General features: G+C 47.6%; 1 protein-coding gene across 1 annotated transcript in view; it reads right to left on the minus strand.

The window, feature by feature from the left end:
* The window catches only part of C2 (complement C2), a 42,735-nt gene that overhangs the window by 2,589 nt on the left and 24,491 nt on the right, over nucleotides 1-15,655 (minus strand). Inside the window, exons 12-18 of the mRNA XM_082212101.1 lie at nucleotides 14,400-14,497; nucleotides 14,169-14,286; nucleotides 11,384-11,537; nucleotides 10,319-10,395; nucleotides 7,063-7,154; nucleotides 3,545-3,677; nucleotides 969-1,018 (exon numbers count right to left, since the gene is read on the minus strand). Coding sequence (XP_082068227.1) covers nucleotides 969-1,018; nucleotides 3,545-3,677; nucleotides 7,063-7,154; nucleotides 10,319-10,395; nucleotides 11,384-11,537; nucleotides 14,169-14,286; nucleotides 14,400-14,497 — 722 coding nt within the window. The remainder of the gene's footprint in view (nucleotides 1-968; nucleotides 1,019-3,544; nucleotides 3,678-7,062; nucleotides 7,155-10,318; nucleotides 10,396-11,383; nucleotides 11,538-14,168; nucleotides 14,287-14,399; nucleotides 14,498-15,655) is intronic.

Here is a 15,655-nt window from a genome sequence, read left to right on the forward strand (position 1 = left end):
GATCTATTTCTTGGTAGATCTCTGGATCTTGCTTAAATCAATTGGGGCAGGGCGAAGGGAAGAGATATCCGCTCCACTTCCCAGTGGGGAGGAGTTGCGGTGGACCGCGTGGCTACCCACTCCCCACTGGGGGTGGGGGACTTTGTCCCCCGTTGCCTGGGGGATCCCAGCCACGTCAGAGCCCGGCCAGCCAATCCGCTGGCCGGGGGCGTGGCCAGGGCTGTTTAAACAGAGGAGCGAGCCAGAGGACTTCCTCTTTGGCTCGCTTCCTCAATCCCCCACCCTCCCTCCCTATTTTGCAGGTTAGGTTATGGCCTTGCTATGGACTTCGGTTGGTCGCCTTGGTTGTCCGAGGGGCCTGGTAGGAATTTTTCCACTTGGCAAATTGGCGCTGGCCACTTGGTTTTCGCCTACCTCGTAGCAATCGTCACAACTTTGTTAGGGTTGCAGTTAGGCATTGTTTGACCTTGTGGGGGGGAGGGGAGGTGTGGCCATCACCTGCCCCTCCATGCTTAAGGGTATTCGGTTAAAGGAATCTGGGGGTGTTGATCTAGTCTGAAGCCCGCCTGGGGGGGGGGGCTAAGGCCTTGACACGACCCCGACGGGAACACCAGGGGGAGCTTGAGTTGGTTCGCATCAACAGGGCTCCCTCTACCAGTGGCTTACCCTTACTGGACTTCCTGCGCATCGGGCAGGAGTCAGATATAGTCAAGTCCAATCAATGCCTAAGCCAATACTGCTCACTTTCTGTAATTTCAATAAAGTTGTGGCCAAAATTTGCCCAATAACATAAACCTAATATCCGTGTCCTTGTGTGAGTTATTTCCAAGGAGGGGGTGGCTGCGGGGTCTTGACACGCAAGTGAAAAGCTTATGTGATGGATTGTGTGTCAGATTTTTAAAACCACTCCCCCACACTAGATCTCAAGAAGAACGGCAGGGTCAGGATACATTTGGAGGTTCACTTACTTGGAAGAGTCTCTCCCTCCGTTCCACAAATAATGATCCTCCGGATTCACCTGAAAAAAAAGGACGAAAGGATTAAAAGCTGACAGAAGCTCCACTATCTCTAGACAGCAGAGAAAGTTCACATTTCTTCAAATATGGGTTGCCATATTTCACAAAGCCAAAGTTTTAAAAGTTTTGTTGAGCGCCCCCCCCCCCGAAATGAAGTTTTTGAGCTATTCTTAAGGAAATTTGCCAAAATCCACACTTCCAACATGGAGTGCCATATGTTCAGATTTTCCCAGACATCGAAGTAATTTCTGCCCAGACACTGTCTCCAACAGCCAAATCCCGGCTATGTCTGGGAAATTTTGGACGCATAGCAAGCCTAAAGGACCCCTGACCATTAGGTCCAGTTGTGACTGACTCTGGTGTTGCAGCGCTCATCTCGCTTTATTGGCCGAGGGAGCCGGCGTACAGCTTCCGGGTCATATGGCCAGCATGACTAAGCCGCTTCTGGCGAACCAGAGCAGCGCACGGAAACGCCCTTTACCTTCCCGCCGGAGCGGTACCTATTTATCTACTTGCACTTTGATGTGCTTTCGAACTGCTAGGTGGGCAGGAGCAGGGACCGAGCAACGGGAGCTCACCCCGTTGCGGGGATTTGAACCGCCGACCTTCTGATTGGCAAGTCCTAGGCTCTGTGGTTTAACCCACAGCGCCACCCGCGTCCCTGGTTGCAACCCTATTCAACCACAGAAACGCCACAGACCACCTGAATGAAGCTTGCAGACCACTGGCGGTTCGTGGGATGTGATTTGGGAATCTCTGCTTTGAATAGAAGTTGTCACAATGTCAGCTGCTGGATTCTATATTGGAATCCTGTACAGTGGTACCTTGGGTTAAGTACTTAATTCGTTCCGGAGGTCCGTTCTTAACCTGAAACTGTTCTTAACCTGAAGCACCACTTTAGCTAATGGGGTCTCCCACTGCTGCCGCCGCGCTGCTGGAGCACAATGTCTGTTCTCATCCTGAAGCAAAGTTCTTAACCTGAAGCACTATTTTGGGTTAGTGGCATCTGTAACCTGAAGCGTATGTAACCTGAAGCGTATGTAACCTGAGGTACCACTGTACTTACGAAGGATGCACATAGCCAAGGTTGCCAGCTTCATTAAGATCAGGGGTGGGGAACCTTTTTTACCCTGAGAGCCACATTCCCTCTTGGACAATCTTTTGGAGGGCCGTATACGGGTGGCGCTGTAGGTTAAACCACAGAGCCTAGGACTTGCCGCTCAGAAGGTCGGCGGTTCGAAACCCAGCGATGGGCTGAGCTCCCGTTGCTCAGTCCCTGCTCCTGCCAACCTAGCAGTTCAAAAGCACATCACAGTGCAAGTAGATAAATAGGTACCCCTCCGGCGGGAAGGTAAACGGTGTTTCCGTGTGCTGCTCTGGTTCGCCAGAAGTGGCTTAGTCATGCTGGCCACATGACCTGGAAGCTGTAAGCCGGCTCCCTCAGTCAGTAAAGCGAGATGAGCGCCGCAACCCCAGAGTCGGCCGCTACTGGACCTTAATGGTCAGGAGTCCCTTTACCTTTACGTCAGTGGTAAACAGGGCAAGGGAAAAGAGGGTGGAGCAACAGATGCAAATTTTAACCTTTGTACATTGGGATAGCTTCTACACATTCATGCTCCTTATAGTGCCAACTGTAGGGAGCCAAGGTGTCTTGGGCCCCTTGATATTTGTTTGAAGAGGCCCTCAATGTTGAGGGGGTCCAGTGCGCACACTTGGCCTCCTCCAAAGGACATGACGTCACAGAAGGCTGCCCTGGCCTGTGCAATGTGGGAGACACCATGGGGTGTGGCCTAGCAGAAGGCTAAACAAGCCTGCGCCCCATGCCCTGGGCCCACTCAATATTAGGGGCTACCGGGCTCCTCTGTTCATACACCACACTTTTTCCTCCATCCAGACAAACAAAAGTTCAAGGACACTTTCCAGTCAGACAAAAGCTCTTAAGTAGGGTGCGAAACCGGTGGCCTAGGAGTGGCAGACAGAGAGGCTTGGAGGGCCACATTTGGACTGAGGTTTCCAGTCCCTGATTCAGATGAAGGAGCTTATTGAAAACTTCTGGCAAGGGCTCCCCCACATTTCTGCTCATCCCGTGTCTTCTGCAGAAAACTTGATGGGCATTTGTTATGATTCTGTGGGGTAAACAGCGGGTTATCCCAGGGAAAGCAGTGAGGCAAAAGAGAAACCTCGTACCCGGAAGAAGCAGAAGTGTGGATGAGGCCTTACTCTCTCCCTGCTCTGCTTAACCAGGGATGCTTCACCCTCCCCATGTAGAGAAGAAGAAGAAGAGTTTGGATTTGATATCCCGCTTTATCTCTACCCGAAGGAGTCTCCAAGCGGCTAACATTCTCCTTTCCCTTCCTCCCCCACAACAAACACTCTGTGAGGTGAGTGGGGCTGAGAGACTTCAGAGAAGTGTGACTGGCCCAAGGTCACCCAGCAGCTGCATGTGGAGGAGTGGAGACGCGAACCCGGTTCACCAGATTACGAGACTACCGCTCTTAACCACTACACCACACTGTAAGCAAAATGACCTTTGCAAGTGGCAGCCTCGACAGCTCTCCCTCCTCCACTACACAGGAATCTGTCTGTCACCACTTCAGAGGCATCAGTTCCTTCGGAAAACATTTTCTTGTCTTGAAGAGCTGCGGAAATGCACGTTGGGCGCTGTGGGAAGCAATGAATGAATCAATTTAATGGCGGAATAATAGTTCACTTCCGTTGCTTTGAAAATCTGCAAAGAGATAATGAATTGTCTCGTCTTCCTTTGATACAGGTCTTAACTGAAGTACTCTGGATGAATTAATCCACATTAAATCCGTACACAGACATTATTAATTTAGTTCATAGTAATGCTGTACTTTTTACGATCCTTCATGGATCACTGCCTTGCCGTGGCAAAGGGGCTTGAATAACTCAGAGAAGCTATGAGCAGGGCCACCCAAGATGGACAGGTCATAGTGGAGAGTTTTGACCAAACGTGATCCACCTAGAGTAGGAACCAGCAAGCCACTCCAGTATCCCTGCCTATGGTTTTCCCAGTAGTGATGTATGGAAGTGAGAGCTGGACCATAAAGATGGCTGATCGCCAAAGAATTGATGCTTTTGAATTATGGTGCTGGAGGAGACTCTTGAGAGTCCCATGGACTGCAAGAAGATCAAACCTCTCCATTCTGAAGGAAATCAGCCCTGAGTGCTCACTGGAAGGACAGATCCTGAAGCTGAGGCTCCAATACTTTGGCCCCCTCATGAGAAGAGAAGACTCCCTGGAAAAGACCCTGATGTTGGGAAAGATGGAGGGCACAAGGAGAAGGGGACGACAGAGGACGAGATGGTTGGACAGTGTTCTCGAAGCTACAAACATGAGTCTGACCAAACTGCGGGAGGCAGTGGAAGACAGGAGTGCATGGCGTGCTCTGGTCCATTGGGTCACGAAGAGTCGGACACGACTAAACGACTAAACAACAACAAATGCTGTACTTTCTTGGGCTGATCTTAAAGCATTCTTGCTAGGGATTTCCCTCCAGTTGAAAGCTAAGATTTTCCATTGGTTTTCTCATAATTAAGACTGAACAATTTCATGCTCTACGGCACAGTGTGTTCACTTTCTATTCCCATACGCTTGCCCAATTTTACTCTTCCCAAAAGAGGTTCTGATTCAGAATTTCTTTCTGCACCCATTTCATAATTCAACTTCTTTGTATAAACCATACCTGATCTGAATTCAGCCTCCCGGCAACATCTGCTTTGGACAGAAAGAAAAACCCCCTCTCGCTACTTCCCTGCCAACAAGGATTGCATAAGCCTCACTTGCTGCAGAATCATGCAGAGAGGCTGCACAGCAGGAAGCAAATACTTCTATGCTTCTTTCTTTATTTCTTTGCCATGGAAAGTCAAACTTGAAACGGCCCCAGATAACAGCCTCCCATGTTTGTAGTTTTTGACATTCTAATCATCATCTTTGGTGCCTGGTATCTCCCACAGAGGAACTTACGGTCTTCAAATAAAAACATCCTGAAGGTCCCAGGCCTCAGAGAGGTTAGGCTGGCCTCGACCAGAGCCAGGGCTTTTTCGGCTGTGGCTCCGATCTGGTGGAACACTCTGTCACAAGAGTCTAGGGCCCTGCGGGACTTGACATCTTTCTGCAGGGCCTGCAAGACAGAGCTGTTCCACCAGGCCTTGGGTCAGGGCGCAGCCTGACTCCCTCCTTTGGCAATCTGCACAGAATTTTTGCTTAATGGTTGCCATCAATTTGATTTTAATTAATTTTTATAATGAAATGTTTTTAGAATCAGTTACAGATAGGTAGCCGTGTTGGTCTGCCATAGTAAAAATAAAAAAATTCCTTCCAGTAGCACCTTAAAGACCAACTAAGTAAGTTCTTGGTATGAGCTTTCGTGTGCATGCACACTTCTTCAGATACACTGAAACATAAGTTGCCAGATCCTTCTATATAGTGAGAAGGTGGGGAGGGGCATTACTCAGAAGGGTGGTGGGAATGGGAGATTGGCAGATAGCTGAGATGAGCCTGTTGACGATTCTTAACGACTGAAATAGGTCTTACAACTTGCTGCAAGACAAACCCAAAAAAGAAAACAACAGAACACCTCTAATCATCACATACAGCTCCCAAGTTAAAACAGTACAACGCATCATCAGAGATCTACAACCTCTCCTGGACAATGACAGTTCTCTTTCTCAAGCTCTGGGAGGAAGACCTTTCATTGCCTACAGACAGCCACCCAATCTTAAACAACTCCTAACCCACAATAATACTACAACCAGACTTAACACGGACACTGGCACCAGAGCCTGCAATAAACCCAGATGCCAACTTTGCTGCCACATACACCCGGACAACACCATTACTGGCCCCAACAACATCACACATACCATCTCGGGACTATTCAATTGCTCATCGTCTAACATTGTGTATGCCATCAAATGCCAACAGTGTCCTTCAGCTCTCTATATTGGACAAACAGGCCAAACCTTACGCCAAAGAATAAATGGACATAAATCTGACATCAAGAATCACAAAACAGAGAAACCAGTAGGAGAACACTTCCATCTCCCAGGACATTCTATACAAGATCTCAAAGTAGCTGTTTTACTACAAAGGAATTTCAGAAATAGACTGGAAAGAGAAGCTGCTGAATTACAACTCATTACCAAACTTAAAACCACGGAGAGACCTGGTCTGAACAAAGACATTGGATTCTTATCTCATTATACATGACGAAGCCATTTTTCACCTTCTCACCCCTTGCCTTTTCCTGTAAGACCTATTGCAGTCATTAAGAGTCGTCAACAGGCTCATCTCAGCTATCTGCCAATCTCCCATTCCCACCACCCCTCCCTACCTTCTCACTATATAGAAGAAGTGTGCATGCACACGAAAGCTCATACCAAGAACTACTTAGTTGGTCTTTAAGGTGCTACTGGAAGGAATTTTTTTATTTTGTTTTTAGAATGTTGCATTATTTTATTGTTGTTAGCCGCCCTGAGCCCGGCTTCGGCTGGGGAGGGCGGGATATAAATAAAATTTATTATTATTATTATTAGGCTGAAATAATAAAAATCTACCTAGGATGCAATCCATAAAACCTATGTAGAAATGTAGAATTTCCAAAAACATGAATATGGTGCATATGCAGCCTCAGTTTTAGGAGAAAAAATGCTCTTGGCAGACAGATTGCACTGCTGGACCTAATGCCCAAAAAGTCCGGTATGATGCAATGTTTGAAAGTTTTCTTTGAGAAACATCAAGTTCTAAGAGTGTTGCAATACTGCCATCACTAGCAGCTGTGAAACTTGGCTCTCGACAGAGTCGAAGCAGCGTGAACTGCCTGTGACCATATCAATCTTGAAATATTGCTTTTAGAAGTATAATTCAAGAGTGTTTTTGTTTTTTGTATCAGGCTTTTAAAAAAACACACCCAGACCCTCAGAAATAATGCACCTCCCCCCAGCTCACACTTCCCATCTTCAACTGGCTTTCCCATCTCCATTTTTTACCCAGAATTCCATGGGCAGGAAATGCCATGCTTACACTTCTCCTTGTCTTGATCTGAACTCCCATCCTCTTGTTGTCCAAGGATATGAACTGGGCATCCACTTCCTCCAAACTCAGCAACTGCAGCTCTGCAAGATATGAAGGTTTGTGTGACTGTGTGCTTGAAAATGTCTGAGTTTTCTGTCTGGGGAGCGAGGCCCAGCCACCTACTTGGTTACAGGAGGGAAAGGTGACCTAGAATCAAATTACCGTATTGTCAGGGAACTGCCATCGGAGCTAGAGGCAGAGGGAAGGCTCCAGAGGGATGGCGGAGAGGGTCCCAGTAGGGAGAGAGGCAGCCCATCCGCTGGGGAAGGAAATCAGCGTAACACCAGTGGAGAAGGGGGGCAGATGGGGGAATCGGAGAGGAGGCTCCAAGACTCGTCGCCGGAGACCAGCGGAGAGAGTACGGGTACTCCGTTGCCCACATCCTCCCTGCGCAGAAGACTTCCGCGCAGGGAGAGTAGGAGGAGACTTGGCGTCAAACAACTTTTATGCTGGAAAAGGTTCAAGAAACGCCCACTGACGGATTCTGCCAGCGACTGAGACAGTCACGATGCTGGAGGCTGTTCAGTCAGAAAGGGTTTAACCAGGTAACCTCGCCAGCAGTGGCAGCAACTTACGCACGGGCAACCCCTAAATCCATTACACGTATTTTTCGCTCTATAGGGCGCACCCGGCCATAGGACGCACGTAGTTTTAGAGGGGGAGAACAAGAAAAAAAATTCTCTCCCTCTCTGCACAGCGCCCCTTCAGCGAAGCGGCAGGAACAATGGAGCCCCTTCCATTTCTCCTCCCGCTTCGCTGAAGGGGCGCTGTGCAGAGATGGAAAGCTGCGCAGCACCTCTCCAGTGAAGCAAAGCCAGGAGAGCAAGAGGGATCGGTGCGCACCGACCCCTCTCGCTCTCCAGGCTTTAGCAAATGCAACGGGAAGCCTCCGGAGCACGGCGGGAGCGCTCCCACTGTGCTTTGGAGGCTTCACGTTGCTATCGCTGAAGCCATGGAGCCTGCATTCGCTCCATAGGACGCACACACATTTCCCCTTAATTATTGGAGCGGAAAAAGTGCGTCCTATAGAGTGGAAAATACGGTATATGGCAGAGATCAAGTGGGTCATGCACATTGTTAGGCAAGAGAGCAACTCCTGGGATCCTAGGACAGGCAATGGGACGTAACATCAGCGTTATCAAAGGCCACCTCTGCACCACAGATGTAAAGCAGTATTATACCAACTTAAAACACTTGTGGCTTTCCTCAAAGAATCCTGGGGAATATAGTTATGCTGAAAATAGTTAGGGGACCCCTATCACCCCCCCATTCCTAGAGTGGTTTAGCAATCAGTGCTTTTTCCCAGGGAACTCTGGGAATTTTCAATGCATCCCCCCCTTTCCAAACTGCAAAACCTCCCAATTCTTTTTACAAAGGGGATTGCTTTGTGACTTTCAGTGTAATTGCAGAAACCTTAACTTCCCTAGTATGTGCAAGAATCTTTCCTGTGCAATACAGATGCTTTTGAGCCACTCTGAAAAGGAAGGGGCTCAGTGGAAGAGCGTGTGTTTTGAGTGCAATCCCCGGTGACACCGGCTACAGCTGGGGAAGACTTCGAAACCCTAAAGAGACACTGCCAGTCAGGGTTGACAGTGATGAGCAAGAGGGACCAATGGTCTGACTCTGTGTAAGGCAGAGTTCCGACACAAAAGGAAAAGGGATCGTGGCGGAGGAGGAAAAACGCAGCATCAAGTAGGGCTAGGCAAATATCTATTTCAGTTGCTCTCAATTCCTCATTTTTTCCCCAATCTTAAGTTTGGTTCTCCACAATAGTTAGTGATATGTTAAGTCTTTGTGAAAATTCCTGAGTTTTGGTGCAAATTCACTCATTTTTTGTATGCAGTTATTTCTAATATACACATTTTCACAAAGCAATTTCTCCTGATCCAACGCATTTTTTGTATGTCGTTTTCACCAACATATGCATTTATATGCACACGCTTTACCCTAGCATATTAATGTTTGTACACACGACTTTTCCGTAGAACTGCATTTGCAAAATCCAGAGAAGCGCAAATTTTGAAGCATAGCTGCGTTTGGTTCACGTATTGTTGCCTGTTAGGTCGGTTTGCTTTTAAGTGCAAACGGCATTGAAATTCTCCCCCACCTGCAATCTCAGGTATCAGCTCCAAGTCCTTCTAATGAACAGGTGAGAGATGCAAACAATGGCGGAATACAATCAAAGAGCCAAAGTTGCTGGTTTTGCAGCTGCCTTCCAGCTCTTCTCTCCTCATCTCCGTCACAGCGTCATAGCATGGCTCCCGTAAGGTGACAGCTGGTGGAAGGAGGAACTTGACTTACCAGCAGAGGAGATCACAGCCTCTTCCTCATTTCTGTTTTAGCAAAACTGGGCGTGGTTGTTCATTGTTTGATGGTTTCATGGGAGCCGATTGAAACTAAATCCTTCAAAGACAGAGGTCCTCTGGCTGGGTTGGGATGGCATGGGGATGAGGGACCAACTCACTTCTCTTGTGGGGGGCCTAATTAGTGCCAGTACCTTCGGTTAATGCCTCCTTTTCCATGGAGGCGCAGGTTACAGCAACAGCCAAGGCGACATTTTTCCATCTTCGCCGCATCAAGCAGTTGGTCCCTTACCTTTCCTGCCCCGACCTGGCCACAGTGATCCATGTGACGGTCACCTCCAGGCTTGACTACTGTAATTCGCTCTACGCGGGGCTGCCCTTGAAGCTGTCCCAGAAACTCCAGCGGGTGCAGAATGCTACAGCGAGGCTCCTCACGGGGTCTCTGCCATGGGAGCATATTCACCCAGTACTTTACCAGTTGCACTGGCTCCCGGTGGAGTATAGGGTCAGGTTCAAGGTGCTGGTCTTGACCTTTAAAGCCCTTTGTGGCTTAGGGCCCTCGTACCTACAGGACCGCCTCTCCTGGTATGCCCCGCGGAGGACCTTAAGGTCCATAAATAGCAACACCCTAGTGGTCCCGGGCCCTAAGGAAGCTAGATTAGCTTCAACCAGTGCCAGGGCCTTCTCAGCACAGTAGTCAAGCCTGGAGGTGACCGTCGCATGGATCACTATGGTCAGATCAGGGTGGAAAAGGTAAGGGACCAACTAGTAAGGAGATAAGACGGCTTGCTAGATCTGGCCAATGGCCCATCTAGTCTAGTATCCTGTTCTCACAGTGGCAAGCCTTACCTCTGAGCCTTGACCCTTCCCCCAAATGGGCAGCCGTTGGGGGAGGCACTCACCGTGGTCCTTGCATGTGGCACCTGGCTTCATCTTCAGGGCTCTATTGGCACCTTCCGTGCAAGGAAGACAGATTGGCCTGCAGAGAAGACAAATATTTCCCACTGACTTGGGAGCTTGAACCCTCAAAAGAGATGTGGAAGGGGAAGAGGGGGACTGGAAGGACCCCCAGCAAGGACAACATCAAAACGGTGGAGATGGCATGGTCCTCCTGGTCTACTTTCCTGGTCTGCTTTCCCCATGACTGGCCAAAGCAGAAATAGGAAAAATAGCACCCAGGGGCCAATTTCTGGCAGACTGCTCAGCACTTTTTATAGGATGGGATCCTTGCTGGACTTTAGCACGAATTGGCCACACACTTGGGTTCTTGAGTGGCTGGGGAAAGCTAGCCAGATGGGTGGGGTATAAATAAATCATCATCATCATCATCATCATCATCATCATCATCATCATCATCATCTTCCAGGAGAGCATAAACTTGTAATAACGTAATCCTGGTTATGTTCTGAGATCACTCAGTCACTCAGTGTAAAGTCTCGCTTTTTAAATGCAGGCTACAATACTGGTTCAGGGAGATTGTGATCCCCACAAGATTGAGAGCCTAAGCATGGCTTAGGTCACATCCACAGCATACATTTAAAGCACTCTTATGATTTATCCTGGGAACTGTAGCTTCTTAAGGGTGCCGAGCTCACAGAGCTACAATTCCCGGCGCCCTTCACAAACTACAATGCCCAGAATTCTCCATGACTGTTAAAACTGCACAAAGACCGCTTGACATCTATGGTGTGGGTGTGATCTTAGAGGACAACAGAACTTCCTTCTATATTCCCTCCTTTGGTGAAGGTTCATAAGCAAAGGCTGGATGGCCGCCTAGCAGGAATGCTGTAGTACTGATCATCCCGCAGAGGGTACGACCAGATGGCCTTTGGGGGGCCCCTACAACTCTGATTCCCGCTTTTAATACTGTTTGCGCCTGAAGTGGTTTTTGGGTGGTCACACTGCTTCGTTTCCAATCAGTAACGGAGCCCTTTGTCTGCCTGATCTGCCCTGATACGGCACATTACCTGATTCTCCCGCCAAACCGCACAGGTTTCTCCAGTTCGAGTAAGGAGAGATCATAGTCGTAGAATTCCTGGATCCCCTGAGCCACCTTGGCTTTCACGTTGAACAATTCGTGGTCGATCCGCCTCTTTATTCGCAATTTGGTCCCTCCTCTAGCTAGGGAGAGAAGAGTGAAACATCTTCAGTGTCTATCTTCACCCCAAAGCACGCCCCTCTTCCCCAATGCCGTGGCTGGAGAGTATTGGGTGAGATTCCGTAGCCTTGATTTTGAATATGAGCGAACTCCATTTCCCATCCCCAGCCCCTCTCTTTGCCCTCGCGTTTTCTTTATAGAGCGTTGCAATAAATCATCGCCGCACATTGGAGACAAGCCTGCCTGCCTGTCTTTCTCAGAGAGCGCTTTGAGCCCCAGATCGCTCTTGACCTGATGTGAACTGAATCCAGAGCTTTCTTGATCCAATCTGGATCTGTCTCAAATCTTCCTGAAGTAGTTCAGGTTTCGACCAGATCAGTTGTCCTCTAGTTACCACGCCTTGCTGCCAACAGAGCAATCGATGGGACTTTCTTTTGGGTATAGGATCACAGCTGTAGCACGCATAACAGAAACAACCACATATTCTTTCCCCCTTTACCTCCTCTACTATTTCCCCTTTGCTTCTGTTGAGTTTTAGATTCAAAGTCCGCTGAGTACTATCCTCTTGTGTTCCTAAAGAACCATGAATGTGGACAGTCGTCTATCTGATGTAAGAATCAGAGACCCAGGGTGTAGATTTTGATTTGATTACGTTTCAAATACGAATTGCATTTAACCTGTTAGAATGATAGAACGCTTCGCTGAGTAGTTTTATGTCTAGTTCCTCTGTGGCTATACCTTACAACCGCTGTGCTCTCTAGGCCATAAACAAGAAATCCTATCTAACCTTGAAAGTGGTACAAACAGCCGTTGCTAATGTTTCTCCAAGCTTGTTTTCATTAACATTGGAATGTGAGCCCAATCGCTTTTTGAGACTTCCTGTAGGCTCAGGGACAAATGGAAGAGGTGAAGGAGTGAGAGAGAGAGAGAATGGAAACGAGGTGGTCTGATCACACGCTTGGTTACTACGGCAACATGTCACATCCGTGACCAAAGATGGTCAAATGACCTAGGCACTTGCGGGAATCCCAAGGTAATTGGGGGGGGGGAGTTGACAGCAGGAAGATGCCATACATGTTTTCTACCTAATGACCTGTGACCTTTCTTGACAGACAAAAAGGGAGTGCTTTATGTTTAAGAATGTTTCATGACTAACTTTGTGTGCTATACAGTGGTACCTCGGGTTAAGTACTTAATTCGTTCCGGAGGTCCGTTCTTAACCTGAAACTGTTCTTAACCTGAAGCACCACTTTAACTAATGGGGCCTCCTGCTGTCACTGTGCTGCTGCTGCACGATTTCTGTTCTCATCCTGAAGCAAAGTTCTTAACCTGAGGTACTATTTCTGGGTTAGCGGAGTCTGTAACCTGAAGCGTATGTAGCCTGAAGTGTATGTAACCCGAAGTACCACTGTATACGCTTTTGCTCTTCTTAACTGGCACACGAGCTGAGCTTTATTTTCTCGCAATAGAAATAAACATTGGGTCCCTAAACGGATGCTGGACTTGAAAATAGGTTCCTTGGTTCCATGGATTATTTAAAAGGTGGTTTCTCGCCTGGGTAACAGGCAAGGTGGTGTCGCATTTGAATTCTTGGGGTATTCCGGCAAAACTAACCAGAAGAATACGAAATCAAAGTGATCGAGTTTTTAAGAAAGAATGATTTCTTAAAATCATTTATAGAAATGATTTCTTGAAATCATTTATATTTCCAGTCATTTATAGAGTATGTACAAAATTATTGTAAACAAATTAATACATTAGCAGGCTTAATATAAAAACATGCAGTGGTTAAAAAAATCTATATGGAACATAGGGGATAAATAATAAATTGGTTTAATTTGAAAATGCAGTAAAATATTATGAGAACAAGGAACCGCAGAAAGAGGGGGAAGGGAGTCGAAATAAGATATATATGATCAGCTGTTCGCTTTTCAAGTTTTTTGAATTTTTGTATGTTGTAAAATTAATTATAAAAGTAAAATCGAATTCTTACCACATATCTAGCTACACACACACACACACACACACACACACACACATACATTAGGGGCAGCCACACCTGCTTGCTACCCTCACACGCCGAAAGCACCCATACTCTCATAGGCTGAGTTTTGATTTCTTCTGTACAAGCCAAGGGGGTCTTCCTTGCTTTACACAGCCAGCCAATTGCATTTTTGCTGCCTGAGACTGAGACCTGAGGCAGGTAGGAGTGCCTCTCCTCCTCCTTGGCAGCAAAAGTACAACAATAATTAATTAAATACCTAGCAAACTGCTGCCCTTTGACGCCACCCCAAATCAGCTGCCCCAAACGGCTCACTCACTCTGCCCTTTAATGGCCCTGTCTCCAGAGAAGAAGAAGAAGAAGAGGTTGGATTTGATATCCCGCTTTATCACTACCTGAAGGAGTCTCAAAGCGGCTCACATTCTCCTTTCCCTTCCTCCCCCACAACAAACACTCTGCGAGGTGAGTGGGGCTGAGACACTTCAGAGAAGTGGGACTAGCCCAAGGTCACCCAGCAGCTGCATGTGGAGGAGCGGGGATGTGAACCCGGTTCACCAGATTACGAGTCTACCGCTCTTAACCACTACACCACAACGGCTCCCCTAGAGCAGAAATGCAGAGTTAAAAACACGTTCTGCTTTTCCTTTTGCACCTTTTTCCAGAATGACGGTCCATCCTGCTGTGTTGTTGAATTTGCTGAAGCAGTGAGCGGACGTTAAGACCCATGTCTTTGAAATCAGGGCGCCCCGACAAGAAGGTTCTGTCAGTGTCTACAATGAAGAGTGGACAAGGTTGGTTTCATCCAGGTCAGACACTCCCAGCGTTAGGGATTAACAATATCATAAAGGGGTGTGTGTGTGGACAGAGAGCAGCCTCTACTCACGTTGTATTGGAGGAGCACGTGCCATGGGTTCTTCTGCTCCCAGCTAGCGCTGTCAGAGTTGTTCGCCAAGCCACATATATCATGAAGATCTCTGGGATCTGAGAGCATTGGAAAGGGAAGGAGAAAGAAAACCCAGTCATTTTCAACATGCTCACCTCATTTTCTTACTCTGCTTTTTCAGACTTTCTCATAGTAGCATAGGAAACTGTGGGGTGTAACATTAGCAGTCAAATACAACATTTCCTGTTTGCCTAGAGTGGACACGCAGGGGAATGTTGGTCCAGCCACTTGAACTTCCTGTTACACCTGGTCTGGAGCATCCTTCCTTTGCGTGTGACCAGGTAGGTGGCCTTTCCAGACCCCACAAAAGGTCCAGTCACGCAGCCACCTTCCTTTTTTGATGCCTTTTCTCCTCATGGGTTGCACTGCTGTCTCTCGGTCAGCAGCACATGGGCCCATCCTTACGAGGATGTAAGCCACACTGTCTCTGTAACTATAAGCTAAAGTCTGCCTTCAGGGATCCAACTGTGAACTGAATGTGAGTAAGCTTATTATTACTTTTAAAAGAAGACTGTTGTGTCTTTATTCTTTTAGGAGGGAATCAAAAGGGTCTTACCAGGAATAATAGAACTTAAGAGATTCTAATGAATCTGCAACTAGCTTCCTGCTGTGCAGAGGGGAATGTACTCTACTGTATGAATAAACTCACTAACGTGAGTTAGGAAACATAATATTTAATCAATATATCCGCTCCTGCAACCTACAACATTCCCACAGAAACTACTTAAACCAAGCAAAAGCACCGGGTTCCATCTAGTTCAGTAATGTCTACACTAGGGTTGGTTGAACCTTTCTGGATTAAATTGGGGAGGTGGATGGGGCAGCTTAACTGTCAGTCACCTGATGTCAGTCAGGTGAAGAAGCTTTGAAATCCCATAGTTGGGACTTCAAAGCACCTGGCAAGGTGCTGCTAAAACAAATGTCCCCCCCTCCTCCATTTTAGCAGGCAATTCCAGGTAAAGTCCTTCCACCAGGAAGGGGTGTGAATGGAATCCAGCCAAACTGAGCAGGATTTAACCCCTGCTCATTGGTTGCTCAAGGATGTCACATGCTGACACTGGGCCTGACTGGAAGTGGCAATCCAGGAATACAGAAGCTGGCTACTTTTGGATTACAATGGGTGGTGTCCCATTGTTTTATACCAGGAGGAGAACGGGTTCTTTAGATGGGGACCCGCAGTTCCCTTTGGAAACAAG

The sequence above is a fragment of the Podarcis vaucheri genome (assembly GCF_965113315.1).
Source record: "Podarcis vaucheri genome assembly, chromosome: 2".
NCBI lineage: Eukaryota > Metazoa > Chordata > Lepidosauria > Squamata > Lacertidae > Podarcis > Podarcis vaucheri.